General features: G+C 40.1%; 1 protein-coding gene across 1 annotated transcript in view; it reads left to right on the top strand.

The window, feature by feature from the left end:
* PGGT1B (protein geranylgeranyltransferase type I subunit beta) overlaps positions 1-8,369 on the top strand; it is a gene marked incomplete at its 5' end in the record, with an annotated part of 29,250 nt that extends 20,881 nt beyond the window's left edge. The window contains 4 exons of the mRNA XM_080920498.1: positions 453-498; positions 1,181-1,365; positions 3,359-3,467; positions 7,279-8,369. Coding sequence (XP_080776624.1) covers positions 453-498; positions 1,181-1,365; positions 3,359-3,467; positions 7,279-7,460 — 522 coding nt within the window. The 3' untranslated portion in view covers positions 7,461-8,369. The remainder of the gene's footprint in view (positions 1-452; positions 499-1,180; positions 1,366-3,358; positions 3,468-7,278) is intronic.
* Positions 8,370-20,439: the final 12,070 nt, after the last annotated feature.

The raw sequence follows: 20,439 nt of genomic DNA, 5'->3' as shown, positions 1-20,439 counted from the left end.
TTGAAGTTTGTGTTTTATAAATTTTATTGTTCTTACTGTTTGGATTTTATATATATATATATATATATATCTTGACCTTGAAATTTAAGAGGCTCTTAGCCTCAATAAAACCAGCATCTCAGAATAGATTTTATTTATGACTGGAGTTGAATAAGTATGAAATCCTTGTATTTTAATTCACTGTCTATTCACTTGGAGGGGTGTGAAGAATAAGGCTTGGAGATTGTTGTTGAATAGAACCACATATGCAGGGAGCCCTGGACACATCTTAGATGTGTCTTTTCCGGCCTGCTGTCTATGAGAATAGGGACTGCAGAATTCCCACTGTGTTTCTCAGGAGAGAGCACTTACTTTAGAAGACAGAAAAGAGATCAAAAGAGTTAAGTCCTTGCCAGCTTACTTCCTATGACAATTATTATTTCTCCATTAAAGTAAACTGTCTTTCTTTTCAGTCTTATGACAATGGCCTGGCACAGGGAGCAGGACTTGAGTCTCATGGTAAGTCCTCTCACGTGGTTGTTACTTCTACAATATCGTGTAGCATCTTCGCTGTGAGAACACCTCAGCCTTTCCCAACCCTTACGGTAGTGTTGCCCTTTGTCGCCTTCCCACGTCTGTATTTTTCTTTTACACTGTGGTACTTAGCTGTTTGAGTGCTAATAAAATTCACAAAATTGAGTAGTAAGGCTATTATGGGACAGAGAGTTTGAACTGCATATAGCCCGCATTGTTGCTCCTGTCTTTAATCTCTTGGGCAATAATGCCTATGTAAATACTGTTTTGCTGAATTAGCTAGGAAGTGGTAAGAGGAGAAAGTCTGTATAGAAGCCATTTGCTTTTTAATGGTTTGGATTCTCAGCTGCCTCCCTGAATGCAAGCTGTGGACATAGAGAAACTTATGGGAACTTGGGGGAATTAGTTGGGGTGTAAATGTAAATCCTGTGATTTGGAACAGATTCCTAGATCTTGCTCCTTATAAGTATGATGTCCTACAGCTTTAAATTATTTTAAATTGAATTCTGTTTTGCCAGTTGACATGGGAGACTTTGTTACAGTATTCTGAGTTTGTTACTGAACTTTATTTCATTGTCCTGTAGGCTAATGGGACTGTTCCCCTCTCCCGACATGTCGTGCTGCTTTCATAGGCCCATAGACATACAGTTTGTGTTTTGATCATCAGGAGGATCCACCTTTTGTGGCATTGCGTCACTGTGCCTGATGGGTAAACTGGAAGAAGTTTTTTCAGAGAAAGAACTGAACAGGATAAAGAGGTGGTGCATAATGAGGCAGCAGAACGGGTACCACGGAAGACCTAACAAGCCTGTGGACACCTGTTACTCCTTCTGGGTGGGAGCAACGCTCAAGGTAATAAGACGCCCAAGCTACATGATACCTGGACCTGCTTAAAGTGTTTGTAGGCCTTGTTACTTAACCCGTTAGATCAGACATCTTGTTAGTAAAGCTAATTAGAGCGTCTAGAACAGAGATTAACCAGGAAGTCATAATCCAGAAACAGGAAGCTAATTTAAAAAGATAATGTTGCACATTCACTGGAAATCCATTTGAAATTTTTCTTTTTATTGTTTGCTTTGCCTAAAACTTAAAAAATTCAATGATTGGATTTGCCACATGAAGTCACTGAGCCATTATTCATATAATTTTCATCTTGAAATTCCTGTACTCTTAAGAACCACCTTTTGTGCACATGTTCTGGACATAGCAGAGCTTGTGTTCACCTTATATGTCATGTCCTTGTGTTAGTTAGGATTTCACTGCTGTGAAGATACCATGACTAAGGGAGCTCTTAAAAGGACAACATTTGATTGAAGCTGGCTTATGGTTTCAGAGGTTCGGTCCATGATGGTCATGTGGAAAGCTCTACATCTTTATCCACAGGCAGCAGAAGGGGACTGTGTGTCAGACTGGGTGTAGCTTGAACATAGGAGACCTCAAAGTTTGCCCTTACGGGGACATACTTCCTTCAACAAGACTACTCCCTATGACCAAGCGTTCAGACACAGAGCCTTCACAGTCCTATTTTTTTTCCCCTCTTAAAAATCATGCATGTGGTTGAAACAAATCTGAAAACAGACTGGTTTAAAATTAAGACAATAGCCTATCTGTTTAGTTCTAATGACATTTTGAAAATATGTTCAGACATACGTAAAGTAGAGAGGATAGTGTGCTGAGCGCCATGGATCCCTCATGCATCAGTAGGGCCACCCCAGAGCCGCACTTCATCATTTCATACTTACTCTTCCCAGTCACCGCGTTCACTTTAAGAAATGACACCACTAGTATCAATCCCACATCTAAAAAGTGAGCTGTAATTACTCTCCACACTAAGTATCACTAAGTTATGACAGTGTTTTCTGTTGTATCACACCCAGAAGTACCAGACCATCTCTCCTTTCACTCAAGAGGCTCTGAGTAGTCAAGCTTGTTCTGTTGTAATGTTCCTATGAATTTTTCTTTCACGGTGGTGAACTATAGCACAGTATGTCTAGCCTTTAACCATTCAGTAGTAATAATGATATCCAAAATAATATGTACACCATGGCCATTGTACACATGACCTCTCACTGTCCTCTCTCCAGCTTCCTGTAGTCCGTGTTGTACTTGCTGTCTCCATGTGTCCTTTCTGGGCATCTCATCATGTTATTAAAATACCTGAAAGAAGCAACTTGAGGGAGGAAAGGGCTGTTTAGGCTTAAGAGTTAGATCCCATAGTGGCACAGAGGTCTGCCAGCAGGAGCAGGGAGTGGCCCATCCCATCTGTCCACAGGTGGGAAGCAGAGAGCAGGGATTGCTGGGGCTCACTTAGCTTCCCTGTCTATGCAGTCACCATCCTAGGAGGGAAGTAGTGCTGTCCACATTTAGGGTGGGTCTTCCATCAGAGGCATGTCCAAAGGTCTGTTGAAAGTTGACTCTAGATCCTGTCGAGTTGACGTTGTAAACTATCACATTCATATATCACAATCATGTACTATTTGTTCCTCCGTGTCTTCCTTATTTCCTTTAGCATAATGTTAAGAACCATCTATTTTTTAAAATATATATACAGTTTTTCTTTTTGTGCCCAAGTAATGTTCCTCTGCATGTGTTTAGTAGGTATTTACTGAATCTATAGGTGTATCTGGGTAGAAGTCATATCTTGACAATATCAAACCTTCCTGTTAATGAGTTTGGTAAGCAAATAAAAAAGATACTACAGTTGGTTAATTTAAGTGCTCAAGTCTTCAGAGATTTGCTCTGAGAGTAAGCTACAATAAGTCTGTCTGAGTGATCATTAGCTGAACTGTGAGCCATAGGCCAGTAAGAAGTTTTGTGCCTGTTAATTTTGTTATTTTGTTTTTAGCTTTTGAAAATTTTCCAGTACACTAACTTTGAGAAGAACAGGAATTACATCTTATCAACTCAAGATCGACTTGTGGGGGGATTTGCTAAATGGCCAGACAGTCACCCAGGTAATTACATTTGACATGAATCTAAAGAGTATGTATTTTACTTCTTTTTTTTTTCTTTTAAAGATGTATTTATTATGAGTATACTGTAGCTGTCTTCAGACACACCGGAAGAGGGCATCAGATCCCATGACAGATGGTTGTGAGCCACCACGTGGTTGCTGGGAATTGAACTCAGGACTTCTGGAAGGGCAGTTAGGGCTCTTAACCACTGAGCCATCTCTCTAGCCCTGTGTTTTACTTTTGAGTAGACTTTGTAAGTATATGTTTTCTTCAGAAGCTGTATATGATAGAAAATACTGCCACTAATGTTATAGTAAATAATATGCTTTGTAAAAAATGATGTCTGGAGGCCAGTGAAATGACTCAGTGGATAAATACATCTGCTGCCAGACCTGGTGACCTGGGTTCAGTTCTCAGGACCCACTTGGTAGAAAAGGGGAACAAGAGAGACTTCTAAGTTTGAAAAAAAAATCTCAAAACCAAATTCAACAACACACTAAAAACATTGTTCAAGGGCTTGCTCAAGCCCAAGTGTGGCTAGTTGGTGGAATGCTTGCTAGAATGTTGAAGCCCTGGATTCAATCTGTAGCACAACATAAACCAGATCTGGTGATGCATGCTTGCAGTCCCACCTCATAACAGTGAAGGCAGGAGAGTCCGTACCAGTTCTCCCAAAGGATCGTAAGGCACCATGCTACAGAGAGCCTTGGGCCACCATGCATTCTCAATAGCCTAGGTAAGACCCAGCCTATGTGTTCAACAGACAGTGGATGGGTAAATAAAGTGAGGTATATATACCCAATGGAGTTTATTCAGCCATAGAGAATGAAATTATGTTGGGGGAAAATGTTTGAACTGGAGACCCTCATATTAAGCAAAATGTACCAGGCTCAGACAGGTCCCTGTCCCATTTTCTCTTGTTTGGGACCTTTGACTTTATGTAGACACAGAAGATTATTTATGTGCATATGGAACTAAAGCAGCAGAGACTGTCAGTTTGGAGAGAAAAGAAGGTACACATGAAAATGTCTTATGCAACTCATGTACAGTGAACATATACTAACTTAGTTAATTTTTAAAATGTTCTCAAATTCTGAATTACAGGTATTCCTTGCTGCCTATAAATTTTGGCAGTTTCAGTTAGCTTATTATTATTACTTTTTAAAAAGACAAGGTCTTACTTTTTAGCCCCCAGATGGCCTGGAATTCACTATGTAGATCAGGATGTCCTCAAACCACAGAGAGCCACCTGCCTCTACTTCCCAAGTGCTAGGATTAATGGCCACTACTCTGGATTCAGTTAATTTATTTAGACGGGTACTTTAATTTCTGGATTCTCATGTTGATTACCTAAAACACAGGAACCAAGTAGCTACAGACAATATGACTGGCACCCTAAATTAGCACCCCGTCTAGTATTCTTCTCCAGCCTTTACATACCCTATTTTTATTTACTCCAACAAAATGAGTCTTTTTGCAACTTGTCTATAAAAATCATTGCTAAAATAGTGGAGCGCTCTGGTGGATTTGATCACGTTATTGGAGGATTCGCACTAAGGCATGGCTACTGTGGCATTGTGAGAGATCATGTCTTAATTACATGACACCAGGGACTGTGTTTCTGCTCAGCTCTGTAGAGCTGTGTTTGGAGTGTGTACTTGAATCAAAACATAAAGAAGATGCTCATGAAATTTGTATTTTTTGCTTAAAGTAAAAGGAATAATTACACCTGTTTTTATGAAAAGCATGTTGTATTAAAGAAAATGTGGGATACTTCAAAAGCATACACCAAGATATGTTTTAACAAATAAATTTCTCAAGCAAAGTAATAGTTTTGAGATTTTCTTTTGTATATATAACACATAACCACATAGCTGTAAATACATTTAATGTCTAAGAAATCTGGTGATTATTTTGGTCCTGGCTCCCCCCACCTTTTTTTTTCCATCAGCCTGGCATTATTTTAACAAATAACCAAAATAAACTCAATCTTCTGAATCTATTTTATATATTCGAAATGCCAATTAATTCAGGTACCATGAGTTTTATTTTTGTGGGCTTTAGGTTTTTGAGACAGGATCTTATGAAATGGTCCATGTTCCTCTTGAACCACTGCATAGATGATCTGACTTCTTACTCCTCCTACTCTTGCTGTGTAAGTGCTGGCTTCAAGGTGTGGACCACCACCAGGCCTAGCTTTCAGTTCTGTGTTTAGAGGGAAATTCTTGAAGCTTTTTTTCTAGAGATATCAGTTGCTGAGTTTAGTTGTTTGTGTCCACATGTGGGTGGATATGAGCTGACTTAGACACAGTGACTTGGAGCCTGTTCACCATTGAACAGAAGGTCTGAAGGCAAGGTTTGCTCAGTGAGCCTATAGGAAAACCTCTGAGCTACTGTCTCCCAGATGAGCGCCTTAACTATTTTAGTGAGATTAGTAGCAGATTTGACTCTGGGCTTCTCTTATTCTTGTGGAGAATATATCACTGTCTACAGAAGAGGGCTTTGGGTTTTAGACTCCTTGAGTAGTTTTGCTCTGGTTTAATGATTGAAGGTTTCAAATTAACAGATTTCTGGCTTTTACAAAACTTCTTTTAAGGAAAAAAAATTTCATATGGGGAGATTTAGATTTTCTACAAGATCCAGTTGATACTGTTCTCATTATGTGTTACACCCCTTGCTGTTCATCTCTTTCTTTTCACCTTTATTTTGTGTGTGTGGATATTTTGCCTGTTGTATGTCAGTGTACCACATGCATGCTGTGCCTGCAGATGCCACAGAAAGCTGTCAGCTCCCCTGGAACTGCAGGCACGGATGCTTATGAGCTGTGGATGGTTCAGCTTGGGAGAGCAACCAGTGCTCTTTTTTTCTTGAAAGATTTTTGATTTCCAAACAAGGTTAATACTGCCTTGTTCACCTTGTAATTTTAGAGTAACTTTAAGGAACAGGGGGAAAATTATTCTTTTACTCTGAAAATTAGAGGAAAGTGAGCCATTTAGCTTGTGACAAAGTTAGACTTGAGAACATATTTTGAACTTTAATAGCTTTTAGGATCTTAAATGCTGGACATTTCAAAAATAGAAACACATTCTTGGCTGCTGTGAAACTTTTTTTTTTTTAAGTGTCCTATAATTGAAGAGTTCTGAGCACTTGAGAAGACTATATAAGGTTCTCAGGCAGGCAGAGGCCATGCGTTTTCATGACTACGATCCCTCTAAGTGGGAGACTGGTAAGGCTAGAACACAGGTGGTTCCTAGCCACGTAGGAAGTGAGTTTGTGCTGTCTGTCAGGTCAGAAGCTGCACAGCACTCCAGGTGGCCTCTGCTTCTCTCACCGCACACAGCATTGGTGTATACCTAGAATATGTGGAGACAAAGCTCAGGTGGGCAGGCAGGTGCTTCTGGTTGGTTTCAGAAGCTTTTTTTTTTTTTTTCAGGTTTAGAAATTTTTCTAAGACTCTGGTAAAGGACATGGTGAACATCTAGAAGGTCCTGGATCCAGTTAGCACCACAAAAACAAAATTGGAAATGAAAGAAAAATTATTATATAATTTCCCCCTGTATTTTGTAGTCAGCAGAAAGTATTGCAGTACAGATCTGTAGAGAATATAGGCAAGAAATTCGTGATGTATTCTAATAGTAATTTTTATAGTAAAATACATGAATTTGATAGGACTTTTAAAAATAGTGTTTGAAATTAAGCTAAGTCTTTCACAAACCAGCATTTCTTTAATTTTAAATGTAGTAATTTGCTGTAGAGACTTTGCAGTGTGTATAAGTAAGAATGCTGATCGTGGCTTCAAATGCCTTTCCAGATGCTTTGCATGCATACTTCGGGATCTGCGGCCTGTCACTAATGGAAGAGAGTGGAATTTGTAAAGTTCATCCTGCTCTGAATGTAAGCACACGGACTTCTGAGCGCCTCCGAGATCTCCATCAGAGCTGGAAGACCAAGGACTCTAAACAGTGCTCAGACAATGCCCATTTTTCCACTTGACTAACCCTGGGGTAATGGGTTTGTAGCATAAGTGTAGCTCAAGGTTAAAAGCCATGTGTAACCAAGTGTGCTCTTCTTTAAGGGGTAGTCGTAAAGTCAAAGGCGTGCACTGCTGATACTTCAGGATGTGCTCTTGAGCCAGTAACCACTGTACTGGATTTCAAGAAAATCCGTGTTGAAGTTTGGACATCAGCAGGACTCTGGTATGGGTCTTAACTGTTTATACTGTGTTTCTGAGACGTTTCATGGGTCAGATTGACTAAATGTTTGTAGGTTATCTTCTTCAAACCCTAAGTACAAGTTCTGGCTTACAAAATGGACACAAATCTTCAAAACAAGTTTACACTTCATATGGCATTGATAATCTTCAGGTGAGCATTTAATAATGATCTCTCTTAAAAAAAAAAAAAACCTCTACTGCTGATGGTAAGAAATTTGTTTATTGAATTAAGTATTTGGGATTATTCTTTAAAAATAGATTGTCTCATAATTTTCTTAAAGAATAACATATTTTGTGTTATTCTTAAGGTGTGCCAACTAGACTTATGTAACTTATACAGATAAAAATTAAAAGTTCATATAAGAAAAAAGTAGGCTTAACTGATACTACAGTTTTCTAATTGAGGGAAAAGTAATTGAACTGTTTAATTATGAATAAAAAAGTTATGTGTCCTTATTACAGATTCCTTAGGTGAATACCTGTTGTATTTTGTTTTAATCCCAAATTATTGACTGCCATTTGTGTGGAGCAAGGGAAGAAGTGATCTTTGCTATCTAGAGAAAAGACATTCAGTGTTTTATTCTTCTGAAAAACTGTTAATTTTACTTGTATGGCTACAGCTGAGTTATTTTTAGTTGCCTAGGTTTTTTTTTTTTTTTTTTTTTTGGTGTTTTGTGAACAGTATAGTTAGCTGCTTTATCTCCCATCTACCAGGTTGAGCATCCTTAATCCAAAATTCAATATCTGGGTCAGGCATATTGGCACATGCCTTTAGTCCCAGTACTCAGGAGGCCGAGGCAGCCAAGTCTCTTTGAGATCAAGGCCAGTCTGGTCTACAGAGTGAGTTTCAGGCCTGCCAGAGCTATATAATGAGACCCTGTCTGGGAAAACAAAACAACAACAAAAATAATAATAAAATCCAGTATCTGAAATGCTCCAGCATCTAAATTTTTTAACTGACAGCTTGGCACAATTGGAAAATTCCACTCTTTATGTGATAGGTCACAGATAAGTTTCAGAGACACTGTAAATAGTGTATAAAACTACTCAAAACTAGTGAATAAAGGGTATGAAATAAATGCATTCAGTATTTACACCGAAGTCCTATCCACATGGTAAAGTGTATATGTAAAGTCTGAAAACAGAATCTAAAATCTGAAACATTACTTTTGGTTCCAAGCATTTTGGATAGTGATACTCAACCTGTAAATACTTTTCTAATGTTTTTAAGTTTGGTAAATCTTTAAATATAAACAGAACCACTGAAGTATACATAGTCATTTATATTTTTATATTTTTGGCTAAGTGGGAGGGAAATTCATTTAGAGGGATAATCTATCTAAGGTTTCACTTACTCATTGTCTTGGGTTTTTGTTTTTGTTTTTGTCTTAATTCTGTGAACTAACAACCAAAAGGAGACGGTATAAAAATTCTTTGTTAGCAACCAACATGTCACATTAAATCACATCTATGACTTGGTGGCAAGAAGGACATTTCTTCGGTAGAGGAAATGGATGTGTTCGTTTTGGTACTAATAAGAGTTGTATTATTAATCAACAGACATCATTGTAAAAGATAAATTACTAGTGTCCCTGGATAGACAATAGTATTTTCCTAAATTAAAGAGATATTTCCTACATAACAGTTCTTCTAAAGGGAAACCTGGCATATGGTTAAAAACTACATCTTTTATCGGCAAGCTTGCTTTTAGACTTGAGTTTGTAGTGTAGTCTAGCTCACTGCCTGATGTGCACAAGGCCCTGGTTTTGATCCTTGGCCCCCAAACTAACAAACCAACCAAATCCTAATTAGAAATAAGTCTTCCAGTGGTGGAGAGGAAAGTTTTGCCAAGAAATGTTATCCTCTCACGAGTTTTTCCACTTGTTTCTATTTAAGTTCTAACATAACAACATTTCCGTCTCAAACTGGGTTATCTCCTAGACATTATGAGCTGAAGTAACATGCTGAAATGCTGTAGGAGTATTCCAAAGCCAGTGCTTTTCCTGAGTTGTCATAGTTGTTAAAAACTAAGAAACATGGTTATTGTCAGGAGGTGGTGGGTCTCTAAGTTCAAGGCCAGCCTGGTCTACAAGTTGAGTTCCAGAACAGCCAGGGCTATTCAGAGAAATTTTATCTCAAAAAACAACAAAAAGTGGTTACAAAATAGATTTATACCATAAAAGTAATTTATATTTTCACACTTTTGAATAATTTACTAGCAAAGGAATATTAATGGCAGAATAATCTTAATATAGCTAAGAGTTAAGGTTCCATATACTTTATGGACCAGTGAATGTTTATGTTTCATAGAAACCAACCAAAAACTACTGAGTTGTTATGAAGTATGGGAAAATTGTTTCTAGCTTTTCTTAAATAGTTAGTATAAGGAAAGTATTTATTCATAAATTATAAGCAACATATGTAATGTTTCCTAGAAGTAGTGGCATGGTAAGAGGGAAAGCACACAGTTCAGACACACAGCTCCGTTTACTCCTCACCAGCCTCTCCCCTCTTACTGTACTTTCTGAAGAATAGTAGCAAGAAACATGTGTCACCTACATTTTTAGGTTAGACCTGTAGTATTTGTTTTTATTAGGTTTTAACATACATAGATATATGTAGTTAAGTTGAAATATAAATTTTGCTGACAATGGTCATAGTTTAAGAAGATAGACAGAGAAGGAGGTCGCCTGAAGCTAAGATGATTTGCAGTTAATCTGCCCATTGAGCAGCATGATCTTGGACCCAGTTCTGCCACTGATAAGATGAAGTAGGGTTTAAACTGAAGGAAGATGCTACCAATGGTGTGGTTTTATTTATTTAGTTATTTTTAACTGTCCCTGTAACAAAAGGAGAGCAAGTATAGCCATGGTCACTGTAGACCTAGGTGACAGGAGTCACCCCACGAGTCTCAGAATACAACTGAAAGAGCAGATGAGCGGAGGATGTAGGAGAAAGCAGCGTAGTCTGACACCTTGCAAATGGGAGAACTGTGGCATTGCCATGTTCTCAATTCGAAGGATAGTGGGCCAATCCAAACATAATGGCTGAAACTCAGAAGAGCTCTACAGAATCCTGTCAGCGGGCTGGTGAGTGTTGGAATGGTGGAAGGCCTGGCTGGATACGATATACTTTTTGATATTAATGAGATAAAGCTAGAATTGAATCCAGATCGGACAGGGTAGGCATGAGACATAAAAAAGAGACAACTAAATAAACGTTGGGAGTAAAAGCCTGTAAATATAGGTGCATACATATAGGCATACATATTCATTTACATCACAGGGAATGGAGGGAGCTGGAAAGATGGAGCCATTTTCTAGAGCAGCCTTTCCTTCAAAACCGTGACTTTAGTTAAAGATGTAAGAGTGCAGCTGGTTCCTAAAGGTAAAATAGGCAGAGCAGCTCCTCACAGAAGGCACATGCAAGGCCCCTGGACCTCACCCTTGAAAAGATAGTACCATGTAGTGTTTGCAGTGATGCCCATGGTCTCAAAAGTGGGGCAAGGAGCAAAACAAAACAAAGCAGAGAAAGGAGGCAGAAAAGATGAAAGCAAGAGGCAAATATTCTAAAACCAGAAAATTCAAAAGCTTCTTGGCATGGTCAGGATGCTCAGGGAAATAACTCATTAGCTCACCTCTTTAAGAGACAGGAGAGACATGTGGGAAACTTTAAGTGAGAAGGAGAATGGGTGGTTAAACAACTTTCCAGGGCCTGAGAAATCTCACACAAATTCAAAGATGAGGTGTTTAGAGAAAATACTAACTGATAAAAGTTAGTACAGAGACTACAGCAGCCATGGGGAAATGCAAACATAAGACCATAGTACAGACGTGAAGATTGAAGAACCCCGTGTTGCTTTAGTAATTCCTGAGGCTAGAAAAAGGATCTTGAATCTTAAATTACTACATAAATTTTTTTTCTGTATTTACTTTGTAAAGTTGGTATAACAACAATGATTCGAAAAACACAGTAAAGATTGTGTGAAAAGGAGATTTTAGGTAAGTCTGGCTTGCTACTGTCTCCAGAGAGTGGGGCCAAACTCTATCAAAAAGGCCTGAGGTTGATCTGTAGCACTCAAATAAAAAACTGGTCTTGATGCTGAGCACTTGTCCCCAGCACAGAGAAGGCAGAAAGAGGCAGATGGCTGGAGTGTGTTGGTTAACCAGCCTGGCAATAACAGCTGAGCTTCAAATCCCCGTCGTCCCTGTCTAGAAAATAAGATGGGGCAGATGAGCTGTTTCAGTTAGGGAGGTTCTTGGCATACAGGCCTGGCAACCTTAATTAGATGTCCTAGAACCCATGTCAAGAGGAGGGAGAAAACCAACTCCACAGAGTTGTCCTATGACCTCCATATGCATGCTCATGGCACATGTGCCCACACATACAAATAATAAATTTTATCCCAGTGCAAAAAGCTGAAGAACAACTGAGGTTGACCTCGGGCCTCCACACATCTGCAAATACATAAGTATCAATACAAGTTATTCAGTGATTAGTTAGGCCCACAACCCAGCACCACTTGAAAGAAAGAATAAAATCATGGCTCATTTGAGTTTATATTAGGCGTGCAAGGATAATTCAATTTTAGATAATCTTAATATGATGCTAAAAGACATGGTTTGATAGAATTAAGCATTCCTATTAGAAACTGATATATGATTCACTGACATGGCAGCTCTTCCCTAGAGGCAAGCTTCTTACCATTGAAACCAAAGAGCCTTTCTGACAAAGCCAGGCTGTGCTTACTGCCTCCTGTACTACTTAACAGCATGCTAGACCTTTTCACCAAGGAAGTGACAGCAGGCATGGATCAGGAAGAGTTCAGACTTGGGGAATAGGATCATCTACTTGAAAAACCAAACCATAAAAGAAGCTACGTAGCTGCAGTAGTTATCCTACAGGCAGCAGTAGGATTTAGCAGACCTGGGCATAAGGCCTTCGTTTCCACAGCTTCAGATAGTGCTGAGTATTGTCAGAAACCTCTCTCTTTCAGCCACTTTCTCCCTGCCCAAAAATAAGTGCTATCAGGACTGGCTCAATGACCCGCTAGGGCCACCTGTCTGTGTACAGCGTCTGCTCTGTGCAAGTGCAGCCATGTGGAATATACTGGGTTTTACTTGGCTTTTTTGCCCTATAAGAGAACACAGGGCTCTCTGGTGCTGGTAGTGTTTGTTTTTGATTTAGGTGCTGGTTACATGGGTGCATTCAACATCTTATGAGTATCAATCATGCTTTGCGTACTGTGCTGTATTGTAAATATAATTCAATAAAAATGTTTACTTAAAGACTTCATATATCTATATCTATCTACATTCATATCTATCTATCTGATAAACCAAACAGTTTAGAAGACAAACCACAAGACCTCTTCTTGTGATTACGGAGACAGAAAGACTCTCGTATGACTCAGTGAGACATATCTTAAAAACCTACATGAGAGAATCCAGTTTTGAAGAAAGAAAACTCCTGGGAGACAAAATAGACTCAAACAAGGATGTGCCTTATTGTTATTAGGAAGATAACATTAAAGCAGTTTCTTGGGTTAGTTTGTAAATTTACTACCACTGCAATAAACAACATGTGTGTTCTCATTTAAGAGAACATACTAGAGTGTGCATGAAAACCGGAAAAGTGTGAAGAAACCAGCCCCACTAGACACTGAGTATGATGGCAAAGCTATCAGAATTATAGTGCGTACATGCTTTGCTTAGGCAGTTCCATATCTCCCGTGGAGATGAAGCACACAAATACACCATATTGTGTCTCAAGGATCTTCTGATGTATTTTAAGTCATAGAGAAAGATGCTGTTTATGCTACATTTATATAGTGTGATACAAGTATCAAAGACACAGTGGCATTTGTGATATATTGCTAAATGAGCTAAAAGTTTGGTATTGGAAAAGTCTAATAAAACTAGGGAACGAAGTGTTGAAAGTAGTTCTAGTAGCACATTATAATTAGATAAAGGCAGCATCTGAATTCAGTGAGAAACAGGACTTTTAGCTAAGTACTTTGGGATGTTCTCTAATTATTCACATATTTCCAACTTCTTAAATATATAGTTTGATCTGTCTCGAGCTTTTGCATGTTGCACTCACTATATGCCGAGATACTATATATTCTGTAATGTTTTGTAACTCTGTGATTCAAACATCTTAATATGTGTATTTTAATGATTGTTGAGTATTGCCTAAGTTACCATTGGTGCCTTGATTTTCAGTTACAAATGTGTTGCTGTAAGATTCCTAAAATATACCACTATTTGTATGTTTCTGTATGCTAAGTTTACAGATATGGAATTGTTGGGACAAACATTTGCCCATTTCATATTCTGGTAGCTCTTGCCAAATTGCTTCCTAAGAAAGTCATGCTTGCCTTCACTTGAGACTTTATATACCGTGACAAAGTCACTGCTCCGTGGCATTGTGAAAGATTGGTGGCTTGGTTTCTTGTCCTCATCTTGCATCTTGATCTCAGCTCCAGCTGCAGAGTGCCTGATGTTAGGTCAGTAATGCTGGCAACACTACTGCTCACACTTGTTTGCTCTTTTCGTCTGCAGTGGCTCTTTATACGGCAGCTGTAGACCATGCTGGACGTTAATTGTATATCATACTTTGTAATTTACATGATTGTTATAGTTTTGTTCAACTTATAACTTTATAAGTCTGGGAGAAGAGGTATTGATTGGTTGGTTGGACAGAAAAGGTGAGTTGTAGGAGTGGAATTGGTTCTTGATCTATCAGTAGAGATGCCATGGGCCAGTTGCTGGGTGGAAGGATAGGTGGGACTTCTGGGTCACCGCAGGCAGGCTAAGAGACACAGGAGAGAGAGAGGAAAAGAGTGTTGGCCATGCTTTGGAGGGAGAAAAGCCATCCAACCATGTGAAATCTCTGGTGGAGTGGCCTTGAGTTGCTTCTCCAGGTGGGAAGTTGGGCTGTTGAACTGGGACTGAAGGTGGCTGAGCAACCGAAGCTGGGACAAGTTGAGAGGTGTTGAGCTATTGGGAAGGACATGCTAGCTGTGGGAGATTAATAGTGCTCAGCAATTGAGTCAGTAAGGTGGGTTGTAAATGAATTAAAAGTGTGTGTGTGTGTGTGTGTGTGTGTGTGTGTGTGTGTGTGTGTGTGTGTTTCATCCATGGATCTGAGAGAACCTAGATGGGGGCTGGTAGCACTGTGTTCCTGGAGCTTAGGAGGGGTAGCAAAGCCACACACAACATGTATTTGTTGTGGTGGGAAAGTTAAAAGTGGAAGGTTAAGCTGCTACTACCTGAGCACACTTTCCCTAGAATTTCTAGAAGTTACTGGGAGCATTTAGAAGTAGCGAGCTTTCTGACAGCATGCAATTCTTTACCAAAAGTATTGGGACTAGACCCAGTTGCTGCTGGGTTTAACCAACAGGCCTAACAAGTGAAATAGGAAGATGATCGCGCAAAGAAGCAGGAAACCATTTCCAGAAAGTGAGGTGTCTAAGGTACTTAGCAAGTTTTTGGCATAAGGAACGTGGAGGACAAGGTGTCATACCTAGACTGAAAATAACAGTGTGATGTACCCATCACAACAGAGCGTTGACCAGATTAGCCTCAAACTCAGGGATCTGCCTGCCTCTGCTTCTCTCAATCTCCACCTGTACCATGACAGAGTTGTGAAGACTGGATTTATTTTCTTCAAGAAAACATTAAAACTTTAGTGAAGTCTGTAGGCTGGTGGCTATCTAGACATTAAATATCAGGGAATGGGAAGTGGACTCTGAGACAATGAAAGAAAAATGAGATGAGCAATTTCTTGTCTTGCTCCTTGGAGACTTCCTGAACCACCTCACAGAGAGGAGACTCGGGGAAAGAAGACAGAGGTTTCTAGGAGATCAGCATGGGTGGAGTTCATAGGTCAAAGTATAAGGAGATGAAGTCATAAACAGCTACTTTTCCTTTTCTTCCTTGGAGACCAGGTTTCTCTTTGTGTAGCCCTGGCTGTCCTAGAAGACCAGGCTGGCCTCGAACTCACAAAGATCTGCCTGCCTGTCTCCTGAGTGCTGAAAATAAAGGCATGGACCACCATCACCAGGCCTGACAGTTGTATTCTTATAACACTTATGCTCAAAATGAATAGAAGAAAGAGTAAGCATGTTGAGTGGAAGGTGTGGACTCAGCTTTTACATAGGAAGAAGTGAGATGAGACGGCGCATTACAGAAAAGGTTCATGAGCTTGAAGACAGCAGTAGAAGCTTATACAAGATGAAATGCAAAAAGAAATGAATTTTGAAAATGAAAACGCCATACATGGACTGGGGCAGTGTTCAGAATCCTAATGTCATGATTTGGAGTTTCAAAGGCTGAAAAAGCATTCAAAAAACCTTAAATGCTAGAATGTTTCCAAATTTGACTTAAAAAAATCATAGATCTATAACTTAAAGAAACAACTTGCTTAAGGTCAGTAATTAGACAATCAGCTTTGCACAGAGCAGAGGTGTGTGGTAGAGTTCTCATTGGATACAGCAGGACTGGAGAACAGCTTCCTCATCTTTAAGTTCTAAACCCCATGCAGTGGCGAGAAGACCCCCCCCCCAGGGTCCCCTGTCTCTACTTCCCATATTACCTACATCTACCAGACCCATCCTTTGAGGCATTGGTTTTCATCCGGGCTCTTTATAGCTTTGGGCCTCTACGGGAGCTAAGCTGAATACACAAAACGGGGAGATTTGAAGATCTCTCACAGACTGTATTTGAGGTCCACATCAGAGGATCTAAACCTGGCGATAGATATATTCTTACTCAAAAGTCCATGATGGTTGAGGTCCCAGGTCCTTTTCTGTTATGTAGCTAAGTTGGCATAGCATTGAGTTGCCTTCTAAATATGTTTTAACCCATAGACAACCACTCTTCATCTTAGAGAAGTCTCTGCCACGAATGCGGAGACTTAAGACTATGTAGTGTACTGAGAATAATACAAGACATTTTTCCTACCCACTATAAGTCTCAGGGAATGCTGCAGATGGGGGCAAAAAGAAAGCACAATCCAGGAGATAGGGAAAAGGTTGAATACAAAACCACAAATCCAGATCTTTCCAGGGCCTGCAAAAATATGCCATCACCAGCCAGACATGGATGGAAGAAGGCTCAGGAGATCCTGTTCCTCACAGCTGAACTGCTATGGCCAGATCGGGGAGAGGGGGAGTTGTTGCCTTTAGTTCTCATTTGTAACCCTACTAGGGTACAACCCAGTGGTCACACAGGTAGGTTTGGTTAAACTAAATGGTCCACAAAACCAAAGCCAATGTCACGAGTCTGGGAAAAAGTCAGGTAAGGAGCAGGAGGGATAGTAAGATTAGGAGGAAAATCAGAGGGTGGGGGGATGGTTAGCCAAAATATATGTATACATGTATGACATTGTCAACTAAATCATTAAGATCTGAATGTCTGGTGTGGCAGATGTAGGTAGGCAGGTGAGTTTCTGGGACACTGTTAATTGTTCTCAAACACTTAGAAAGGTGTAAACATGGAATGAGATTCAGTCCTGATCCTAATTGCTACAATTCTCCCTTGCACACAGGCATGTACCAGCATAACTTTAGAGTTCCTGTTGCTTGGAAAGCTCACTCCAGTTTATTAAAATGAGGTTTTATGTAAGTCAGGGGATTGTAGACTGGATTCTAGCTTCTGAATGTTTAATACAGAATTTATGGGAGACAATAATACTTCTTCTGTGCTTATAAATATATAATAGCGTAATGGAAGCTCTCCATCAGCTGTTACTGGTCTGTAGAGTACAGAGCTGGTATATGCTTCCCCAGAGTTCTGTCATAAAGTTGGGGTTGAGGAATGGCTGAGAGATGGGCAGAAAACAAATGTGGTTTTCGCTGGTTCTTTTTGTAATGCTTGTCAATTATTTTACTATTGTCTGAACATAAAGCAGAAATTATCAACTGAAGGTTTTATGTATCAAAGGCTGACCTCAAACTTGCTAGACACCCTGAGGATGATCTTGACTTTCTGATCCTCTTTTTTTCCACCTCTCAAGTGATGGAATTACAAGTGTGAGTCACCACACCCCAGTTTGTGATGCTAGGAACTGATCATGAAGCTGGGGCTTCATGAATGCTAGGCAAATATTCTTTCAACCACCTTCTACCTCCAGTCCCTGAGAACCTTTTAGAAACATTGTTGTTTTAATTACTGTTCTATTTCTGTGAAGAGAGACCATACCATGATGAATTTTTAAAGATTTATTTTATAAAATAAAAGTACACTGTTGCTCTCTTCAGTCACACCAGAAGAGGGCATCAGATTCTATTACAGATGGTTGTGAGTCATCACGTGGTTGCTGGGAATTGAACTCAGGACCTCTAGAAGAGCAATCAGTGCTCTTAACTGCTGAGCCATCTCTCCAGACCCATTTTAACTTATAAAAGCATTTAATTGGGGGGGCATGCTTACAGTTTTGCAGGGTTGGTTCTGAACCATCACAGCAGAAAGCATGTCAGCAAACAGACAGGTGTGGTGCTAGATCAATAGCTGAGAGCTTACATCCTAATCTGAGAGCAGCAGGAATAGGGGGTAAGGGGAAGAGGAGGAAGTAAAGGAGACAGACAGAAAACCTGGCTCTAGTTTGGATTTTTGAAACCTCAAGCTCACCCCCAGTGACACGCCTTCTCCAACAAGGCCACACCTAATATCTACTTCCCTAGTTCTCCCTCTCTTAAATACACACATGTGCACACACAAATGGAAATCAAAGCAGACAAAAAACAATAAGACACCCCCCCCCAAAAAAAAGCCAAAACAAACAGAACTCCCCTCGACACAAACCAACAGAACTGTGGAGTTCATTTTGTCAGCCAACTATTCTTGGGCATGTGACCTGCCATGGATATACCCTGTGCTATACTTCATTGGGGAAGACAGACTTTCCCTTTGGCAGCTGAAATCAACTGCAAATAGCTTCTTGATTAGGACTGAGACTGTCTACTTCCCCCTCTCAGTGCTGGGACATCGCCTGGCTTGAACCTGTGCAGGTCTTGTGTGTGCTGCCACAGTGTGAGTCCATATGTCCATCAGTCCTGTTATGTTTGGATTCATCCATCACTTCTAGCTCACACTCTATCTCCTCTTCCTTGAGCTTTGGGGGGGGATTATGGAGACGTTCTGTTGAGGAGTGAGTGCTCCAAAGTCTCTGTCTCCACCCCTCTGCCCCCATACACATACACACTGTCTTGTTGTGGGTCTCTGTGTTAATTCCCACCTACGGCAAGAAAAGGCTTTTCTGATGAGAGCTGAGTGATCTTCGTTCTGTGAATATAGCAATATGTCATTAAGGGTCATTTTATTGGTATCTTTCTTTAGCAGAATTGTGTTAGTTTTTTTTTCTAGGGCCTAGAGTCCAGGCTGATGACCTATCTAGTCACAGATTCTTGGCCACATCTCATGGAGTGGGCCTTAAATCCAACATTAAAAACAGTGTTTAGTTACTCCCATAATATTTGCGCCACCATTGGACCAGTTTACTTTGCAGGTGTAGATCACTGTTGTAGGTCACAGGGTTTGTGGATGGGTGATAGTAATAATTGTCTTTCTCCTCCAGTAGCATGCATGCAGGGTACCTACTAACAAACAGTCAGTAGGGGTGAGGCTTCTAGTTAGGCACCAGCTGAACTTCTCCATGTTTGATGACGTAAGTGTTGATCTCAGCAGCAGGGCCTTACCATCGGGTTATAGAGAGAGCAACCAATAGCCTCTGGCTGTTATGAACAGAGCAGCAGTGAACATGATGGGCAACTGTAGTAGGATGCAGAGCTTTTTGCATATATGCCTGTGATGGCTATTCTTAGGTGTCAACTTGACTATATCTGGAAAGAATTACAACCCAGAAATGGAGGACACGCCTGTGAGAAAGGTTTTGCTTGGTTTGAAGTGGAGAATCAACTTCTAATCTGGACCTTTGAGATGGGAATACACATGTATTTGATCCAGATCTTGAGGTAGGACACTATTAATCTGAGCAACACCTTCTGCTGGATGCCTATATAAGGACGCTAAAGAAGGAAACATTCGTTCTATGCCTGCTTGCTCTCACCTTGCTAGCAAGTCTATTCCTTCACTGGCATCAGCATCTACTGAAGAGCAGCTGAGACACCCAATTTATGGATGAGAACCCTAATACAATGCCCAAGAGTGGAATAGCTGGATCTTGAAGTAGATCCATTTTCAACTTCCCGAGGGACCGCCGCATTGTTCTCTACAGAGGTTGTACCAGTTTATACTCACTAGAATCAGTAAGTGTTCCGCTCTCCCTAAACTCCTGCCAGTGTGTGCTCTCAGTTTTTTAAATTGATCTTGACTGTTCTGACAGGGGTGAGATGAAGTAGTTTTGATTTCCATTTTTCTAATGTATGCCCAATTACCAATCACTCATTCTCTTCAAAGATACAAAGAATCATCCAGAACTTTGGTTTATCCATCTTAAGATCATGTTTTTATATTATCTCTTTTTAGCTCACGAATTGTTAACATAGTTCCACATACTACCTTTTAAGTCTTCATCTATTTGCTGGGGTCAGTCCACCATGTTGAGGAGTCTGGAAAAGAAAAAAAGATATATATTAAAAACCAATTTCACCGGGCTGGAGAGCTGGCTCATCAGTTAGGAGCACTGGCTGCTCATTTATAGGATTCAGGTTCAACTCCTAGCACCCACCTGGTGGTTCACAATGGTCTATAACTCCAGTTCTAAGGGATCCTATGCCCTCTTGGTGTCAGGGGT

The sequence above is a fragment of the Micromys minutus genome (genome assembly GCF_963924665.1).
Source record: "Micromys minutus genome assembly, chromosome: 8".
Classification (NCBI taxonomy): domain Eukaryota; kingdom Metazoa; phylum Chordata; class Mammalia; order Rodentia; family Muridae; genus Micromys; species Micromys minutus.
Note: the sequence above shows the minus strand (reverse complement) of the source record. Positions and strands in the feature narration are given on the sequence as shown.